Source organism: Oryzias melastigma, linkage group LG11 (assembly GCF_002922805.2).
Source record: "Oryzias melastigma strain HK-1 linkage group LG11, ASM292280v2, whole genome shotgun sequence".
Lineage (NCBI taxonomy): Eukaryota > Metazoa > Chordata > Actinopteri > Beloniformes > Adrianichthyidae > Oryzias > Oryzias melastigma.
The window spans coordinates 873,446-894,824 of NC_050522.1; the positions used below are offsets into that span (position 1 = coordinate 873,446).

General features: G+C 41.8%; 1 protein-coding gene across 2 annotated transcripts in view; it reads right to left on the reverse strand.

Moving 5' to 3' along the window:
* Positions 1 to 8,933: 8,933 nt before the first annotated feature.
* ube2ql1 (ubiquitin-conjugating enzyme E2Q family-like 1) overlaps positions 8,934 to 21,379 on the reverse strand; it is a 16,001-nt gene continuing 3,555 nt past the window's right edge. For both annotated transcript variants that reach the window (XM_024257907.2, XM_024257908.2), the window contains exon 3: positions 8,934 to 11,076. In XM_024257907.2, coding sequence (XP_024113675.1) covers positions 10,945 to 11,076 — 132 coding nt within the window. In that variant the 3' untranslated portion in view covers positions 8,934 to 10,944. The remainder of the gene's footprint in view (positions 11,077 to 21,379) is intronic.

Consider the following 21,379-nt stretch of genomic DNA (forward strand, 5'->3'; position numbering starts at 1 on the left):
TAGAAAATGTTGAACTCAAAAATCTGTCAAAAGATACATAATGTCCTTCAACTGTTTGTAAATGAGTTGAATCAAGTTTTATTTTTTATTTTACGACTTGCGTTCTTTTTACAGTTATACTTTTTAAAAAGGTTTTATTTTCCTTTTGCAGACCCTAAGTCATTGATCTGGTTTATTTGAGGAGTGTTTGTTTTCCACTGAGGAGAGTGAGGTGGTTTCAGAACTACATGCAGATCTTAGACAATCCGCTTGATGCTCATCAGCTTCTAAAAAGCCTTGCAGTATCTGATTTTTTTTTATTTTTGATGCCACTCTGTGGAGATTATAATTTATTTTTCTTTATTTCAGCAAAGTCCTTTAATTAGACTAACATTTGACATATTAACGGTTTGGGTCTTAGAAACAGAAGACTCATCTGATCCCTTTGGATCAGGATGAAAAACCTTCAGTTGATTTAGTGGAGACTAAATTTTAAGTTAAAAACAAACAAATGATAGACTCGTTTATAACGGTGTGTTCAGTTATAACTAGTTATACAACAGGTGATGTCACTCCTGTTTTGTAGCACAGCAGAGGAGGTATTATGGTGTAGTGCTGGTTTTCCTTTGTAACATCCGTCTTTACAGTTTAATAAAATTACCACTATAGAATGAAAAGCACAGGTGTGGCTTCCTTCAACCACATGAAACATCTATTAAGGTTTATGTTGTCGGGCTGTCAGCCGAGACAAAAATCCTGATCACGTAAAATAGTTTTAACCACTTTGTGTGCTTGAAAAATGGTTTCATAATCTGGATCCTTTCAGTTTGAAATGTAACGTTTTTATTAAAGAAGAAATTCCACCTTTACGTCTCAAAGTGTTCATCCTGTCACCGCCGCACAGCAGCTCGAGATGGATGGACGTCTCTTTCTTCTGTTTATTACCCAGAGCTGCTGCCATGACAACAGCTGTCATGGCAACAAGGCTCCTGGCTCTCATGGCGACGGGAAGACAGAGGGACCACACAGCATCCAGCTCCTCTCTGGGTTTTCCCTCAATTCCTGCGTCCACGACTCGCTCAGCTGAACGTTCAGACGGAGAATCCTGGTTCTCCTCAACAAACCTGTCAGAACCAGAAACAATGGGGATTTTTTTTTTTTTAAACAATGAAATGGGCTGAAGGGACATTAACCCTTTAACATCGAACGTCTAGTGTTCTTTGATTTACTGTAACTTTACAACCGTTAACAGGATAATTCCAGTAAATTCTGAAGGAGAAAAGCAGCACCTTTCTCCTTCAGAATTTACTGGAATTATGTTAACGGTTGAAAAGTTAAAAAAACATCAGCTCCAGTGTTAAAGGGTTAACTCTTCACACGTGGCTCGTCGAGCTTTCACGTTTTACAGGCACTGTTGCCCATAGAACCAAAAGTACTTTCAAAAAAATTAAACTTTGAGGACAAAATGCAGAAAAAAAACCCCAAATAATCCGGAGACTTGTGTTCTCTCGTGTTTGGAATTCAACCTTTGATTCTTCTGATGAGGTTCTTCCTTGAAGAGCTTTTAAAACACTTTCAGCTTTTTAAAGAAAACTGCTGGATGGAAGCCACAGCTTTGATTCATCCTCAATGGAACAGTTTTAGTGCAGAATTTTCTTACTATTATTTTTCTGTTTATTTTGTAAGTGGTTAAGGTCAAAGTCGAGTCCTTTCAGATCATTTTATTTTATTGTTATTAATGACCTGATGTTATCTTGTGCTTATTTCTAACTTGTATAATTTTAACAAAATATATTTTTATGGAGAGTAAAATATTGAAAGTTGTTTAAGTTTTAGGTTGATTTATTCTGGAATAATATTCCTGATTTTTGATTATTCATAATTATGTTAAAAAGTTACAGTTTTTAGGTTTTAAAAATTGGCATTCTGCTAGATTTTTGGACTATTTTGGAATTTACTAAGATTTTTTCATGCTATTTGGAGTTAGGCTAATATTTATATGCTAGCTTTTTGGCTAATTTTTGACTATTTTGGTATTTACTATGATCCTTTAGTCTATTTTGCCCTTTAGCAAATATTTCAGTTACACGCAAGCTGTTTTGGCTAATTTATGTTTTTCTTTTAATTTTTGAGGTTGCTTTGGAGCTTAGCTAATATTTCAGCTACATGCTAGCTGTTTTGGCAAATTTAGACTTTTCTTTTTAGGTTGTTTTGAAGTTAGGCTAATATTTATATGCTAGCTTTTTGGCTAATTTAGGCTTTTCTTTTTAAGTTTTTTAGACCGTTTTGGAGTTTAGCTAATATTTCAGCTACACTATAGCTGTTTTGGCTAATTTAGGCTTTTTTCAGTTTTTTAGGATGTCTTGAAGTTTAGCAGTTTTTTTCAGCCACATTCTAGCTGTTTTTGCTAACCTAAGGTTTTTTGTTTAGTATTTTTTACGCTAATTTGGCATTTAGATGATATTATAGCTGACTATCAGCTTCAGCGTTTTCAACTATTTACTTCAGCGTTTTCAGCTATCATCAGTTGCATCTTCAGCGTCCAAATTCAGCTCACAGCATTCACACTAGCATTATCGCAGGTAATTTTATATTTCATAATAATGTTAAAAAGTTACGGTTATAAAGTGTTAAGAGTTTAGTTTTAGAATGTCCAATAAATGGTTACTTAAGGTGTGTTTGGATTTTGTACCCTTGTGTGAATGAGTTTGTCATCCCTGTCCAAGACGATGGTTTGAGGATCACAAAAATAGAAATAAGTTGTTTACAAAAGTTTCTGTTAAGTGTATTTATTTAATACCATTTGTTTTGTTTTTGTTTTTTAAAAAAAAGAGAATTTGTTTTTTCTAGCAGTGCAGTCTGGGAGTAGAGGAGTGTCCTGACAGCATCCACCTGCTTTGCTGCTTCAGCTCTCCCTTCTGTCTTTCTCATAAAAAAATGTTTGGTTTGGACATTTTGCTTTGCATCTTTTAAAACTGAATATAAATTCAGGAACGACACATAAGGTCATTTCACACTTCTTTGCTTTTGTTTCTTGTTGCTGGAGGACCTAAGAGGAATAGAAGTACTTTGGGTGCCTCAGTGTCCCTGTTCCTCCCTCCACCTTCTACCCCCCCCTGTCCTTAATCTAATGCTCTTGCATAGTTCATGGCTTGCAGCACTTAGCCTTGTGGGGATGCATATATGCTGAGGATTACATAATCAAGCTGTTACACAACGATAAAGGAGGCTGCAGCAGACACATTCTAGCACACTCTTGGTGGGACAGAGACTGTCCGGGCGGGGGGTGGGGGTGGACATGGCACGTGTGTGATGGGGTGAATCCAGTGTTTCATGTTTGGATTAAACCAAATCCCACTCGGCTCTCCACACACACAACAGCATGGAGCTGCTCGCTCTTTTCAAATCGGCTAGTAAATCTCCGGGATTGACTGTTTACTCCGTTATGCAGAGCTGTGTGTGTTTGTGTGTCTTTTTAACCTGGCTCTGCAGTATCGGACTGAGTTGGTCAAAAATCCTTGTACAGACATGTGGCTGTAAAGATACTTTTCAGTTCAACTTATCTAACCACAGAAAACCTCTGCAGACACAGAACTCAATGATTTTGTGTTGTTCCGACACATTCTCCTTTCTAACTCCTAATATGTGGATGCATGGTTCAACCCCACTCTGTGTCGTTTTGGGTGTACCCAACTTGTTTTTTTTTTTTTTGACATGCTGGTTGTTGGGTTCCCAACCCTCGGGACACGGTACTGAACAAGGTACCAGACGTGGTAGTAGATACAGAGCTGGTACCAAGTACTGGGTTAGGGTTGCGGTACTGCTACAGTACAGATCCACGTCCCAATGGTTGGGGAGCCCCAATTAGGGTATGCCTTTTTTTCCTGTCTGTGGCCTGGTGCCAAGCAGGCCTTAGACCGGTTCACGGCTCGGAAGTTGGGAACCCCTGATTAGTGTCTGTGGCCAGGTACCAAGAGGCCTTGAGACTGGTACCGGTGCACAGCCCAGAGGTTGAGGACCCCTGATAGTGTCTGTGGCCAGGTCACAAGAGGCCTTCAGACCGGTGCCGGTGCACAGCCCGGAGGTTGAGGACCCCTGATAGTGTCTGTGGCAAGGTACTTAGTGGCCCTCAGACTGGTACCAATTTACCACCCGGAGCTTGGGGACCCCTGATAGTGTCTGTGGCCAGGTACCAATTTGCCCTCGGACTGGCACTGGTTCGTGGCCCGGAGCTTGGGGAACTTTGATTAATGTCTTTGGCCAGGTACAAAGTGGCCCTCGGACTGGTACCGGTTTGCGGCCTGGTGGTGAGGGACCCCTGTTTAGTGTATGTGTTTTTTGGTCCCTGTCTGTGGCCGGGTACCAAGCGACCCTCAGACTGGAACCGGTTCGCAGCCGGCAAGTTGGGGACCCCTGATTTAATGGAAACAGCACGTCAAAAAACGACAAGTTGGGGAGATCCAAGACGTCAAAAAGTGACTCAGAGGGGGCCCAAACCCTGTCTCCTTGTATTATAAGGTGGGACTCAGAATTCCTTTTTTTGTGTTTGAATGAAAACAATATAAAATACATATTTTATTCCATCCCAAATTTAGGTTAAGTCTGGAAGTTTTTCCCTCATAAAACCAATGCCAAACCAATCAGGAAAATCCCACAGAACCTTCATTCTGGATCAGTTGTGAGCTGGGTTAACAATGACCAACACTAGGTTGGGAGCAGTTTATCATGGTGTGGGTGAGAGGGAGGAAGGAGGAGAGATCCTTAAAGAGGAGTTTGATAAGAGTGTTCTGGAGATAAAGAGAAGATTCAGACAGGGAGATGAATCTGAAGCTGGAAGTTGAAGGTGTAATGTTGAATGTTGTCAGTGGTAATGAACTAGAGAAGGATACATTCTGGAGGGAGATGGACGAAGAGATGCAGTGTATCTCTAGAGAGGAGTGAGGGGTGATAGGAGCCCCAAGCACGAGCCCAGCCTGGAAAAGGCCTCATGAAGGGATTGTGAAGGAGGAGGAAGTGAGCGTTATGACGGGATGTTGCACTTCGCGGTGAGAATCTCGGGGTGCAATGAGATGAGTGAGTGAAGGAAGGAAAGATGGATGAGGTGATGAGCAGAGAGTTTAGCGCGGGCGGTGGGGTGAATAAAGAGTTGGAGGTTTTATTTAGTGCATGCCTGCAGGTGTTGCCTAGTAACAGAGAGGAAACAGATCGGGAGCTGGAGAGCGCGTCTCCCTTTATCTCTTCCTGCTCGCAGCCTTGCCCTCCTCCACAATCCTAGCGCAGGTCTTGCACAAACACTCAGCAAAAGCCTCGCCGCTCATTAGCAGTCAGGGTGGCTGCGTTGCTCCTGTCAGGAAGACGGCGTAGGAAGGAGGGGGGGAGGGAGAAGGATGTAGTGCCAAAAAAACCTGCACAAGAAAAAGAAGAACCCATCCATCCACCAAGGCTGTTGCCATAGCATTTCTCTTTCTTTTGCGGCATCTGTTCATGACAGTGTGTTTTAGTGGCGGATCTACCGTCCTCAGCCAGCGTGAGGCTTCTCGTTCAGTCTGATTTGCATTCTGAAAGCTTAGACAGGGAGATAACTCCACACACCGCTCGATGTGCTTTTGGAAGAGTCCTACCATTGTGACTCCTCATGGTATCGATCCAGGAGATGATGAGGGCGCCCTGCCAGATAATGAGTCTGTTGGTGCGTCTGAAGCTTTTTGGAGGAGATGCTTCCAGGGATTTGGTCTCTTTACACCAGACGACTTCTGACACTAGAGAGAATGAAAACACTCTTTCTTGATAACTCTTTTATTCCAGCAGAAGCAGATCAGCCTCGCCGATCCATTTCTCCCTGCTGTCTGCCGCTCGTGTTCATGCGTGCATGTCTTGGTGCCAAAATGAAGGTGTGCTTTGAATTTCAACATCCGTCCTTCCCATAGATCCCTCCCACATCGGTGTTCCTCTACTCTCTATCGCTTTATTTTTCCTTTGGGACAGAGGAATCGCCTCGTGCTTAGTCGCAAATGTCATTTGTAAAAGTCAAACCTTTCAGTGTCTCCTGTAGAGACGGCTTGCTACCTGTGGACAGCAGGATCTCGCCCATGATTTAAGGCTGCAGACCAAATCAAATGAATCCAAAACTATAAATATAACATCAAACAAAAAGCCTGCTTTCTGCAGCAGTGGAGGCTAAAAATACTTTTTCCCACATGCACTGTGCCTATTAAACATTTATAGTCACTCTTAGACTGCTAAGAATGGCAAAGAAAGAAGAAAAAAGCTGTTGGAGCTGGCCAGCCTCCATCAAGCGCCTGAACTTGCATAAGAGCTAAGTGCAGTCTGACTGAGGGAGTTCACCCCCGCGCTCTCAGATCCTGAAGCAGTGACGGAAGAGGCGACATCTTTCTGCAAGAATCATCTTTACTCACCTGCTTTCAGTCCGTTACACACAAACCAACAAGAAGCAGCTGGAGCCGTCTTTTGACTCAAACGTCTTAGGAAACGCATCAACCACTTTATCCGACCAAGAGGAACTTCAATAATGTGGGGTTCACATCTGTTGTCAGGTGACATATTTACAGCCTTTCTTGTTCTCTTCGAGATGATGGATATTCTGAACTCATGGTCTGGATGATAGGTTGCTTCATGCTGAAAGGACCTTTCTCAAGGTTAAAGCATGTTATTATCTGAGCTTCCATCAATGGAAGAAAGTGTAGGACAAGTGCATAAGCTAAAAAAAACCTTTAATATTATTTCTCCTCTGCCAAACCTCTGAGTTTAAACATTAAGGACAGGTGTGCAGCTTTCACACAAAAATAATCTGATTTTTAAAGAGAATACCTGTCTCTCCATCCAACATGTTTCACATTAATATCCCCAAGTCATCTGATAGTGACGTTTGGTTCACTTTCTGACATTTTAGATGTCCCGAACTCGTTGGTTTGTGACATGTTGGCTGTTCGTAAAATCAAGGGTCCACAACCCTCGGGATGCGGTACCGGATGAGGTACTGGATGAGGTACTGGATGCACACAGGTACGCTACATGGGTGGCTGGCCCAGGACTACATCTATGCCAGAACCGCCACTGACTCATTTAGTTCCATTTAAATGCTATTCCCCAAGTGTACCCTCACAACATTTATAGATATATCACAGTTTGTTTATGCTTTGTATATTTATATCATATTTCTATATTTCTTACTAACTTGTTTATGTTTGGACATCGCTTTAAATGCTCCACACAGGGACACACAAAATAGTTTTTATGTTTGTGCGTGGCTTTTATGAAATAAATCTACTTTTTTTAAATCTCTTTTACTGAATACATTTTCATAATTTTTGGTAATATTTTTTTTCTACTTTGACTATTATTTGACCTGTGTAGTATTCTACCAAATCATAAAATCTAAGTTCTTCTAAATAAGTTGTTTGTGTGATCAAGGTAACTTACTTTGTGAATAATTCATATTTGTCTTTTTTGAAGTATTGAAAGTCAATGAAGGGTTGATTTATCATTATTCCCCCAAACGCCTGAATATTGAGATTAAAACTATGTTTCTGAGCACAAATAGATCCATGAACGTCTTTGTTTTCCTCGTCTGAACTGGAATCTGGATCTAAACTGTTCGTCAGTTTTCTTGCACCCCTAATGTTAGCTTGCGGTTGTGACGGGCTATAAGCTAGCAGGAAAGAGTGTAAACAAAGGGATGATGGGATATCAGCAGAGGCTTACTTCTGCACCCACAGCCTCACCCACAGTCAGAGGTGAATTTTTACCCCACAAATACCACTGGGAAGGACATCAAAGAATTCTGAAAGAACTTGTGTTTTTTCACCTGTGAAGAATTCATTCATAAATTAACAAATGTTTATAGTTTACACATGACTAATTCACCTTAATATATAACCTTTTGCCTCATATTTGCTGAGTTTTCTACAGGTTCTACTGGATTTTGCTCTGAGATCTGATCTTCAGCAGAACTCTGATAACTGGCTCCTATTTTCTTGGAGGCTTTAGTGTTGGACTGGGTGAAGGAGGCTGAAGCTTTTGTGGCTGCGACATTTGTTGAACAGTTAAACATAACAAACAACTTGCAAACAAAAAGAAGTGCCATTTTGAATCGAAACCAAGAAATGTTCTCATGATCAATCTGTTCATATACCCAGCCAGCAAGGCCAAGTGGGCCCCATATGGTTTTAAAGTGGGTATAAATGTGGGCCCCTATTGGGTTTGTCCACAGTTTCCGTGGTGGCCCCACCTGTATTTGCCCACGTTTTTAAGATGGGACTCAGTGGGTTGGCTCGCTACGCTAGCCGCTTCGTGGACAGCGGAGCTCCCAAGCTCGCTACAGCACAACTTGCTAGTATGATACACCAGAGGTCGCTAGCTCTCTACAACCATACTCCCTACAGTAGAGCTTGCTAGCTCTCTAAAGCAGTGCTCGCTACAGCGGAGCTTGCTAGCTCTCTACAGTAGAGCTCGCTAGCTCTCCACAGTGGAGCTCACTAGCTCTCTACAACCATACTCGCTACAGTAGAGCTCGCTAGCTTGCTACAGTGGAGCTCACTAGTTCTCTACAACCATACTCCCTACAGTAGAGCTTGCTAGCTCTCTAAAGCAGTCGCTACAGCGGAGCTTGCTAGCTCTCTACAGTAGAACTCACTAACTTGCTACGGATTCACTGGATGGCTAGCTAGCATAGCGAGCCAACCCACTGAGTGTCCACTTAAGCCAATGCAGTCAAACACAGGTGGGGCCAGCACAGAAACTGTGGACACACCCATTTGGGGTCCAAATTTTCTTCCCACTTTTAAACCAAATGGGGCCTACTTAGCATTGCTGGTTGGGCAGGACTCAGTTCTCGCTGACAGAAGCTCTCATCCTTCCAGTCTGTCTTAAAAGGTCACGGCATCCAGACGAGGGTCACTGAAGACGTGCATCCAGAACAAAAACACAAAACCATGGCAGTTTTAATAAGCTGTAACTTTTATTGCACATTCCTGTTTGGTCTCAACGATGACCTTTCACCTTTTAAGACCTCGGGCCAGACAAAACCTTCAAGTCCGGACTAGGATGGTGTTCTCCACGCTAACTGACCTGGGGTCAGCTTCCTTTGATGAGTCTGAAGCTCGGGGAGGCCAAACTGATCCCAAATCTGAGACTGAGGCTGCGGATCAGTGTGTGGACCAATGGGGAAGGGGTGATGGTGACATCACAGAGAGAGGAAACACCTTCTTTATCGTCTTCAGGCAATCCAACCCCTGAACCCCCCCGAAAATAAACACACCTCGTCCCTTCACACAAATGTACAGGCTATCGCTCTTTTGTTTCTTCCTGTTCGTCAGGACAACACCTGCAACATGCTTCAAAAATCATCGTTTTGGCAAACCACAAATAAATTAAAACACAAACATTCATTGAACACAATGTGACATTTTTTAGGACGCAGAGAAAGGAAAGTTTGTACAGTACCAAACGCAAAAAAGGTGCTAAAATAAAAAAAAAGAACTTGCATTTTTCTTTTTCCCTTGCTTTTCTTTAAAAAAAAGAAACCGAAAAAGATATACAGTAGCTAGCTACCAATCACGTATCACATGCAGATATAATACAGCGTAATCAGTTCAACCAGTTAGTGTCTGCAAACTACCAGTCTAACCTATATCACAAAGTGATTCTCTGGAAGCCGGCGAACTCGCAGTGGCGGATCTTTTGTCTTTAGAGTTATAGACTTTACGGTTTCTCTGCTGAAGCTGAAAGATCACGACAACATTAACCCTGGAAAAGAGGACATGATCACACACCAGATGCTGTCACTTCTTTATGAAGGGAGTCTAACACAGCACTCTAGCAGCATAGAGGAGCCCCCTCCGTCCTAAAAATAGGTTTGTCGAGGAAGAGTTACATCCTGCTCTTGCTGCTCTTTTCTAATGAAGCTCTGTGGAAATGTCAAACCAATTAGCAGCTCTGCCTCTGACATTTAAGTGGCAGATGGAGAAACAAAAACCCCACTGGACCACCGGGACGGTCTGACCGGGAGGCCGGTGCTGCAGCGTGGTTCGGGGGAGACATTCATGAAGTGCTTTTAAAGGGTGGAGCTCCACACAACAGAACTGAATATCTGTCCACGGCCATTTTGCAACCGCCTAGCCTAGCAAGGTGCGACTTTGGAGGCGGGTTCTGCCTGTGTGCGCCTTCAGCTCCCAGCCAAACATTTCAAGCAAACGAGCAGCACAGTGAGCAAGAAGTTCAGCAATCCCAGTGCCTCTCAAAAAGGCTCATTTTGCAGTTTCTTCCCTCAAATTCACACAAAGCCTTCAGTTTACCAGCTGCATTGTGGGAATTCAAGTCTTCTTCTGCTCCGGCACACCCAAACACACGGACAAAGCAGAAGAAGAGCGTGAAACTGGTGTCCTCCATTACAAATCTAAACCATCTTTCATCGGAATTTAACCACAAAAGAAGAAGTGAGAGCTCCATGTGATTTACAATCTTAAGTTGCAATGAACTGAGGGCCATGGGACGGTCCATCAGGCGGGGAGGAGGGAGTGTCAGCAGGTGTAAATGCCACTGCTCTGCTCATATATTAAACAGGAACGGCTTCATTTATATGCAAACAACACCATGGGACTCAGCTCAGTGATGAAGGACAGACAGCAGAGTCTTCTTCAGTGTCATGTAGAGTTTCAGTGTCCAACCACACAGGTGATGATGTCACACACACACACTCACACACAGAGTTGTCCCTTGTTCCCAAAACAGGTGAAATACTCCATGAAGTCATCGACAAATCTTTTTTTTTTCTTTTTTTTTGCGCAGAGGAAAGTTCTTTCAGGAATGAGGAGGCAAAAATAAAAGAGCGCTAAAAAGGAGAAAAAGAGAAATTCCAGTGTGAAACAGCCAAAGGTGAACATTGTTGAGTTTAGTGTGTCAGAGCTAGCAGCGTTGGTCTGGCTCGCTCAGACAGCAGCCCGGCGCTCAGCCGTCAGACACGGGCGGGGACACCCAACCGTACTTTTCATGGGTCTTCACCAAGGACTTAAAGGTGGCCTCAGCCTCTTTACGGCTGAAGGCTTTCTTGGACTTTCCTGCTTTCCTGCAGATACGGCCCTGTAGGAGACAGAGAGAGGGAAGGAAATGAGCAATAGGAAGATGGATTAAAAATGCAGAGAGCATAAAAATAATAATAATCTTTATTTATATAGAACCTTTCAGGATAAAAATCCCAAAGTGGTGCACAGTAAAATACAAAGTAAAACACAGAATGTAAAAACAGAGTTAAGAAAAAGCAATTTTAAAAAGATGTGTTTTTAGCTGCTTTTTGATAGAAAACAGTGAGTCAACAGATCTGAGGCTGAAAGGAAGGGAGTTCCAGAGAGATGGAGCCACTGCTGCAAAGGCCCTGGTCACATGATCTGAAGGACCTGCTGAGATTGTACGGCTGCACAAGGTCTGTTATATAGGCTGGTGCTTAGTTATTAAAAGCTCTATAAGTTTAAACCAGGATTTTAAACTGCACTCTGAAGTGGATGGGGAGCCAGTGCAGCTGGATTCACGGGGGGGGCTGCGTAAAATCTGTATTTTAAAAACATCCTGAGGTTTAAAAGACACATAAAGCTGAAAATCATTAGGATAAAAATGGGAAGAAATGCCATTAAAAGCGCTTAAAATATGCTACAAAGGCAGCAGATATGAAATGAACAGTAAAGTCCCAAAACAGAGCCTTGTGGCACACCAGAAGAGAGGGATGCAGAGGAGGACTTAAACTTAGAGGATAACATGGAAAAGGATCTACCAGTGAGATATGAAGTGAACCAGTGTAACCCTTCCGCTCTTATTGGTTTGTTTACATTATAAGTGGGGTCATCTGGACCCCCCAAGACAGTGCGCTGAACTTTTTCTATCATTGATTTTTGAGTTTCACTAATGTCCATGACAGACATAAAATCCTGTCCACCTTTGTCCACATTTGTCATAGAAGGAATCACACATCAATATGTGGTTGGAGTCATCTGGACCCAAAGAGAGCGGAAGGGTTAAAGCAGATTCGGATGACTCCAACCCAGTTTTTCAGCCTGTCCAAAGGGACGTAATGTCAAAAATGTCAAAAATCGACTTCCAGAACAGTTTTTCGGCATACTTCATCCATTAACATTTTCATTTTTTACCCCTTCTAACAAATGACTGACTTTAGCGTCACCTTCCACAGTCCCTCCATTGAAATGTGAGACTCACTTCAGAGGGTCTTAGTGAAGAAGCCTTCTCCTGATTTATCAGCCAGTCACACTTTTAATGAGAGCAGTGTGAAGATCTGACTAAAGGAAATTCCAAACTTGACCATGTGCTTTAAATCCCACTCCGATCATCGTTTGATGTATTTTCAGTGTTCCTAGTGGTCTTTTAATCACGATTAGGCTGTTTTTAGCTAAATCAAAACACTGGCGTTCTGACAGGGACAAAGTTTCTGCAGAGCAGCAGGAGTTCATTAGAAGAATTGTATATTATTCCATGCAGCTGCAGCATTCACAATGAGCACGATTCGTGCGATGGATTCGGACAGTTTCAATGTTAACTCACTGGAACAGACGCGAATTGAGGCGAAGTGAATTCCTGTGGCGCGATTTGAGCGATGAGTGCGGCGCAGTCAAAATTTAAATATCTGATGTTTGACAGGTCTCCACATCGCATCTGCCAATCAGGAACTCAGCTTTGGACACGTGACATATTCAGTGAGTCACTCAGTGGGCAGAATATTAACCAATGTGAGTGTTTTTGTCCTGAACGTCCATCTAATTCCTCCGCTCACAGGAGCCGCGGAGTCACCAGGGCGGGGGAAGAAGAGATACACACTAGGCAGATTGCTCGCCGGAGCGGCTCTCTGGCTGCAGTCACCCCGCCTCCTTTAGCCCAACGGAGCTTGCTCGCTAAATACACCGGAAGACAGACAGCCGCTGCGGGGTGCGGGGGCTGCCTGCTCAGGTTTCCTGAACTTTCTGACATTTTTCTTATTTTTATTAGAGATAACAATACCCCCCACCCCCCAACACCTTTTTTTTTTTTCTCCACTCGGATGAATGCGGGATAGCCTTCAAATTCAGTCACAGAGTCACAGAAACAGTGGAAGCAGCTGTCATCCAGACACAGTCCACACAGTGAGAAAGAAGCCCCCAGAAGTTAATTCTGAATGATTGTAAAACAGAAAAAAGTTTGTATTTGCACTGAATGATAGCAGTTAAAAAGTCCTGGAAAACCCTCAAACATTTTGCCCTATCAGCTCCTCCCTGGAACAAGTTTTTTGAAAACCAATGTCCTAAACTGTTACTGTAGCTCAGAAAGGCCCATCACTTTTGTGCATCCATGTGAATGTGTAGGCTGATCCCGGGTCACTTTTTAAATAGCCTCTTAAGTAGGAAGCAAAAAAACCCAAAAAGGTCGGTTCAACCGAGTTTGTCTGGACACGGTTCGCACATGTCCCACTCATAGCGCGGAATCCCAACCATGTCTTTTGCACAGAGACATGAGCGTTGGAGAAGAAAAAATGCTGATTGGGCGAGTGGTCTGCAGGCCGGATGATCAACAGCAGATCAATGTTTAAAGGCAGGAGGAGCTTTTAAGATGCCGGCTTCAAACAGCCATGAAAGCACAGCCTCCAGCAGGTTGAGCAGAGACAGGAAGCAGGCGCAGTCATGAACACTAGCAATCCCGCTCCTGCACTCACTCTGTGTAGCAGCAAAGTGCCCAAGCCAACCCTCCATCCTAAGTGGGCTACAGTGAGGAGAAAGGACGTGTAGGCTAATGTTGCTCATCTTGTTATTGTCAGCAGAACTAAGTCTTCCCTGAAGGAGAGTGTGTGGGAGAGAGGACAAAAAAAAAAAAAGGTGTGATTCATCCACACGTTTTCCAGGGCTTAAAATCCTCTCAGAACACCAGCAGATACCTGTCCACTAACCTGACTAAACCAACAGTGGAACTCAAGTTTACTGGATCTGTTTCCTTTCACAGAGAACGTCTGAGAGAAAGTGACATTAAACGGACGAGTTGAAACAGATGCATACCTGCAGAAAAACAACTCCTATCCATGAGGAAAATCAGTAAATTGAAGTCTTTGTTACAAAGTTATGACTCAAGGAGTCCAATCCCTGTGGAGTGGAGACACTCAGGGGATCATCAAAGAACTGATCTGCTTTTTCAACACATTCTCATCCCCATGTCGTCACATGTTGACGTTTGGTTAACCCCTTCGCGTGTTCGTAAAACAGGGGTCCACAATCCTCGGGACGCGGTACCGGAAGCGGAATGGTCCTCGGGACCCGTCCAGTACCAGTACCCTAACCTAGTGCCAGTTCCCTAACCTTAACCTGGGACTGGTTCGTGTCCAGTACCACATCTGATCCGGTGTTGGGTAAGGGTACCGCTGCGCTCCACATCCCGCTACTGGACCAGTTCCGGTTCACGGCTCAGAGGTTGGGTACCCGTGATTTAATGGAAACAGTCAGCGCGTCAAAAAACTACGAGTTAGGGACATCGAAAACATTAAAAAGTGACGCAGAGGGTCCTTAGCCAAACGTCAATATCTGATGACTGGGAAATGAGAATATGTTGGCAAAGGAGGACATAGGGTAGGGTTTTTTGAAGGGGACTAGGGTGTGCTTTCAATACATTCTCATCCCCAACTTGTCACATAGGACCCTTCCGCGTCACTTTTCGACATTGTGGGAGTCCCCAACTAATCGTATTTTAAAGTCATGGCTGTTCATAAAACCAAGGGACCGCAATCCTCCGGACCTATTACCGTCTGCGGTACCAGATGTGCACTGGTCCTTGTGACATGCCACGCACCGGTACCCTAACCCAGTACCAGTACCCTAACCTTAACCTGGTACTGGTTTACATCAGGTACCACGTCCGGTTTGCGCCTGGTACCACATCTGGTACTGGTTCGGGTCGGGTACCGCATCTGGTCTGGTGTTGGGTAAGGGTACCTGTACCGGGTTTGTACTGGTGTGCTCCACATCCCAGTACTGGACCAGTTCCGATTCACCCGTGATTTAATGGGAACAGCCATCACGTCAATAAACGATGAGTTGGGGACAACCAAAACGTCAAAAAGTGACACAGAGGGTCCTTAACCAAACGTCAATTTGTGACAAGTGGGGGATGAGAATGTGTCAACTTTTTATGTTGTCTAATGCCATAGTCACAACTGTAGATCACTTGGTGAGTCCGCAAAACAAAAAGGTTCATCTACACCTCTTTCTACATTCATACAACACTACACTTTTACATAATCAGTACATACCCCCTGTGGGCCTCAGACAGGTTTGCCCATTTTTTGCCCACTGACTATCTAGCTGTAAGAATGGTTGTGATTAATCCTTTACCAACAACTTCATAGTAGCATAAGGGCACCATACGTCACAAGTGTGTGCAACTTAAATTAGCCTTATGAATACTTCACATAACAACATGACTCTGGTACAGAGGTAAAGTGGTTGGGCAACAATTGGAAGATTGGTTCCTGCCTTCCCTGCTGATGTGTCCAAGTGTCCTTGGGCAAGACACTGAACACCACATTCCTTCTGGTGGTTATACTTTGGGCACTTTGGGCCCTCTTTGAATGAAGTTAAGGATTATACAAGTATACCATTTACATGCATAACAATGATATGTTCCTTTTTTAATGAGCCTCAAGAGAACTGAAAGACACAACTACTCTCCCCTTAAACCCCCTCTTCAATGACAATTGGGTTTTAGGTGTTTTTAACATATTCTTGTGGTATTTTTCTCATGATGGAGGACATATGTAAAGGGAATTAAGCTTAAAACTGTGTCTCTGAGTGTTTTTTTTTCCATGCTGATGCATCAACTTGTAGACAAATAGATTCATGAACAACTTTGTTTTCCTCTTCTGAGCTGGAATCTGGCTCAAAGGTGTACAGCTAGATATCTCCAAATTGTTCATCCTTTCTGTTGGGGTTGTGAGGGCTGTAGTCTAGCCAGAGAGAGTGTAAACAAAGGAATGATGGGAAGTCAGGGAAGGCTTGTTCTCTGCCAAAAGTCTGCCCACAACCCCGAGGTGAATTTCGAATTAACTGTCGCTCTGCAGAAACTATGTCCTAGAAAACAACAGTGTTTTTTTTTTTGTTATTGTTATTTTTAATCTACGGCATAATCATAATTAAAATATCACTGGGAAGTTTTTTTAATAAATAAATAAAAAATTTAAAGCGATGCAGTGGGACTTTAAGATGTGTCTTGAAAACCTCACAAACCTTATTTGGTCAATCCATTAAGGTAGATTTGAATGGTCCAGTAAAGCCACCACCAGAATTCTCATATTAAAATTGAAATCAGAACTAATGTTTACATAATAAATATGAAAACAAGGTTGAGTAATAAGAGCCAGGTACAGGTACACATAAAGATATCTTTAGACATTGATTACTGCATTTACACTCCTGCTTGAGTTTAAAACATTGGCTCTATGAAATTAAATATTTATTTACAGTTTGTTTTAGTTTTTTCATTAATGGAATTCCACCTTGTTTCTTTTTAAATCACTATCTTAGGCTGGATGTGAAGAAAGCTGCAAATCCTTTGGAGGTGTCTTTGTACCAATGACCTTCTGGGGCAGTTAAGAACCACTAATCAAATGAGGAAGTATATTTGTGTCCTGTTGGAGAGCGTAAAGAACACTCATGTATTCATGCAGGATCCACATCTAGCTGGGATTTGAACCAGAGCCTTGTCACTGGGAAGTGGCAGTGCTAACCACCATACCACCACACTGCTGCACACTGAAATGCCAAAATTAAAATAGGTTCTAGCTAACTCTGAAATCATTACGTCTTCATAGTTACTGAACCATTAGGTTAATTTTGAGAAAAATCATGTGTATGCTATGTGTGTTGCTGCTGGATGATCAGATCCTGCTTCAGGTTAAAAGTATCACAGAGGATATACGCGACCAAGGTGAGCACTGAATGATCTGGAGATTAAGGTCACAGTTTCCATTCCTGTTGCAACTGTGTCCTGATTTCAGCGTGGAGCTCACAGACTGTCTCAGCTCGTCTATTCAGTTTAACCCATTGACTGTATACCCAGCTCAGTTTCCTTGTGGTAGAGTGTCCACCTTGACACTAGAAATGTGTAAGTTCAAATCCAGGCATAGTCATACCAAAGACTAAAAATGAGACTCAATATCAACCCGCTTGACACTCAGCGTTGAGGGGTTAAATTGGGGGGTTTAAACCACCGACCAATCACTAGCTTCTGCTTTTAAATTACAGAAAAATGGTGACTGAATTGGCTTCATTTTGCTGGAGCCAAAGGTAAGGCATTTCTATGAACTCAGTCCAGTTCTTTATATACGAGGGGTGGGGAAACTACGGCCTGGGGGCCATATGCGGCCCGTTATGCTATTCAATTTGGCCCGCCACACTGGAAAATTATATAGATTATCCTTAATGATGTCTTGTTTTCCCTGTACTTCTGGTGTCTCCACATAGCTGGTGCACTATATATAAATTGACTTTTGTTTAGGTGCAGAAAGTTTCTCTGCATTCATATGGTGTTGGAAGATTTGTTGTTCTTCTGACATTTATGTGTATTTTTTGAGTAATTTTTCCGATCAGTCCAACACCACATGAATGCAGCATTTCTTTAACTTTACCTATATTCCTGAAGGACATCAACCAATTGGTGTAATTACCACTAAATGGGAACAAAAGTCACAGTTATACTATATATATACTGTATATATATTTTCAGATTCCATATTATGTCTCTTACGAGGTGGATTACCAAAACACTCCACACATCTCCTCCCGGTCTGGCCCTTCTGTCAAATTTTAAAACTCTTTGTGGCCCACAAGTTGAAAAGTTGCCCATCCCTGCTACATACAGTCAATAGATGTAGCTCATTATTTCCCACCAGTTTAGCCTGTCCTAAACTAATCCTAGTAAACAAAGTAACGTGAATGTGAAGCCTGTGACTGGCATCATGTGCCAGAATTATGGATTAATGTTCAGATCCTCTTGTTCATGAAAAGAAAGCCTTATTTTCTCCAACACCCATCAACAAAAACTGAAACCTATAGTATTTTCTTGCTAAAAACAGATTGCTGATTGGCCACTGTTATATAAACAGCAGTAAAAGAGAAAAACTCAATTTTCTGTTACATGTAATAAACAGACTAGTACATCTCCCTATCCATCCTGTCACCACCTCCAAAAAGCAGACCACTGCTTTGAATGGACGTCATTTTAACAACAGGAGTGATAACCATGCTGATTAACGACACTGTAACCTTTGGTAATAAAACATGAGCCAATCACAGTGAGCATAATTACTCACATTGTGCTTAAATCATAAGAGGACACATACTTGCTATCTCAAAGCAAATAGAAGTGGAGCCATCATGTGAATAAAGATCAGACACTGAGCAAAGCGGGGAAGGCTCAAGTCCACGTTGGGAACAGCTCTGAGGGTTGAAGCAGATTGCATAACACTGCCATGTGCTCTGGGCCGAGTCAGGATGAGCAGGAATCGATGTCAACATCAGATCAGTATATATCCCCAGGGGACCAACGGTTTGGTCTTTACAGGGAAATTTTATGATCCTTCTTTTGAAAGGAGGGTGAATTCCCTTTCTAAAAAACAACCCCAAAGCCTTGAACGGGATGTCTGAAAGCTCCAAAGTGAGCCAGAGTTAGTTTCCTCCGATAATCTGGTGCAAATTTTTGGTCTGGAGCAACAAGGAGACATGGCAATGAAATATGGTTGGATAAACGGAGGCTCATTAAAACAACTTTTATCGTGATACACATTGCTTCTCACACTGTTTTCCTGACAGTTTATATGACACGTATCAGTGTAATATGACTGAAGAGAACTTCAGTCACATGGTTTTGTTTACAAGCTTTGTTTTGAAACATAAATGTCCATTTGACTGCAGTCTGAATACAGACCAAATGCAAACTTGATCAAGACCAAATGAAGTAGACTCGGTCCAGACCAATGGATTTTTCCAGTCCAAATACATCCTTAAGTGACTCAAGTTGGGTCTTTTCCAAAGCCTAAATATAACCACGGATGAGGCAATTTACGTCATCTCATCTTTGACGGAGTTTTGGCAGTTAGAAGTCATTACGGATCTAAAAAAAGATATAACTCCGAATACAAGCACTAATAATGACATCCCATGTCATCTTGAGAGCTTAGACTGCCAATGTTGTTTTTAAAAATTTGATATCTGTCTTTCCAAATCTGATTTATACTCATCTGTCAGTAAACTGGCAGTCTTAATGACATGATGGAATAAGGCGTTATTACATCAGAAATAATCTTAAATATAATCTTGTCTGTGGCTGATTTCTATTATTACTCATTTATCTGAGTTATGTGATTTTACATAAAGCTAAGAAAATGTGGATTTGACAATAGTGTGTAACTGTTGTGACTAAGACTCCTAATAAATTTAATAATTGAAAAAGTGGACTGAGAATTTTCTAATTCTCTGTTTACGTCTGCACTGTTTATCTATGCTTATTTTAACTTGAAATGTTTTTACTTTCTTTTAATTTTATTTTAATGATCACACATTTACTATTTATTTTGAGTGTTTTTTCTAATGTTTTATGTTTGAATTGTCTCTGTACATGAAATGTGCTATACAAATAAACTTGCCTTGCCTAAACCAGCAATGATTTAGGTAAAAAACACACTGGACTCACTGTATGAGAGATTAAAAAGTTAATTCAAAATGACGAGGTGTTTCTATTTAGAATTATATTTCTGGTCATTGGCAGATTTGCATTTGAGTATTGCATCAAACATTGTGCTAACCACTTTGAAGCTGCCTGACATTATTTTTGGCTCCTGAATAAAGCAGCATATACAGAACTTTCATAAAATAACACAAATGTATGTGATTGTTACCAAGGAGTTCAAATAGAAAGTAGAAAATAATGCATTTACAATCCCTGAATATAAAAACATAAACTAATGGCTAACTCTGAAATCAATTGTAAACCATACGTACAGTGCAAGGTGTATAAAATAGGTAGACTTCCATTTGAAATTGACCTGACATAAACAGAGCTCTAACAGGCACATTTGGTGGACTGAGCTTGTAGATAACTCATATTAGCATGATGCCTTTACATTTTGTTGTATTGTTCAAACAACTGATTAACAGTTTGCCTAAACAGACAATGAATAACATACTGAGTTGCAATCCCATTACCGCTTCATTCAGATTTTTTAATGAGATTCATGCTAACTATGATGCTGTTATCTTCATCGTCCCATTCTATGTTGCATACTTTTGATCAATCATCAGACTGTTACATCTACATGCATGTATTTGGACTTAATACACATGCATGCATGTTACTTTAAGTCATCTAAAGCATTTACTGGCATCAGATTAAAATCGCCATAATTAAAGCCTTTAGAAACTGGGCTAACTGCAGGGGAGGACTTAAAATTAGGAGAATGGTAGGCGATTGCCTGGGGGTCCTCAACACTTTGGGGGGCCGAGATGAACAATTAAAAATGTGTCTAAAATAATTAATTTCCATGCCCAATATTATTTAATTCTGTTGTAAAAACCCAAATCACTGCAACGACATAAGACTGCTCATGTCAAAGTGGTTTGTCCACCCGCCCCTGTGTAGTAATAGACTATTTCATCAACAGCAAGTTTTATATTATATATATATAGATGCACACACATACAGTTTTCGACACGCTAATTCGTGTTTCTTTATTCACGGTTTCACGTAGTTGCAGATATTTTTCAGTCACGTGACTCTCCCAGTTTGTCACAGAAACTCTGACAACTCAAGACGCTTGTATGAAACGTTTGCGGCCGAAGGAGGTGCTGCAGGGTATCTCTGCTCCCAGAGGGGGCAGAGATACGCAAGTATCTCTAAAGCAGATCGCGAGTATCCGAGTGCTCGAATACCTGTTACAGCACAACTCAGAAGAAAATAATTGCAGAGGATAATTATCGTCCAGAGCATGTCTATTGTCTATTATTTGATGAACGAGGAAGCATGCTCTCCTGGTTATAAGACACAGAGAGACAGAGTGACTGTACAGTAACATTTCTGGACAGTCTTTTGTTCTGAATTAAAAAAACTCCAATGTTCTTTACTAAATGTTTTATCAGAAGTTTTTTTTTTGATGAAATGGGATCAGTAACAGACGTTTTCTGCCACAGGGGTGAGAAAGAGATGCGGAGGGTTTTGTGGATTTGGGATATATATATATGTGTGTGTGTGTGTGTGTGTGTGTATACACATGAAAACATACATGCATACATACATACATATATATATCTGTACATATATGTATATGGATACATACAAACATATATATATATATATATATATATATATATATATA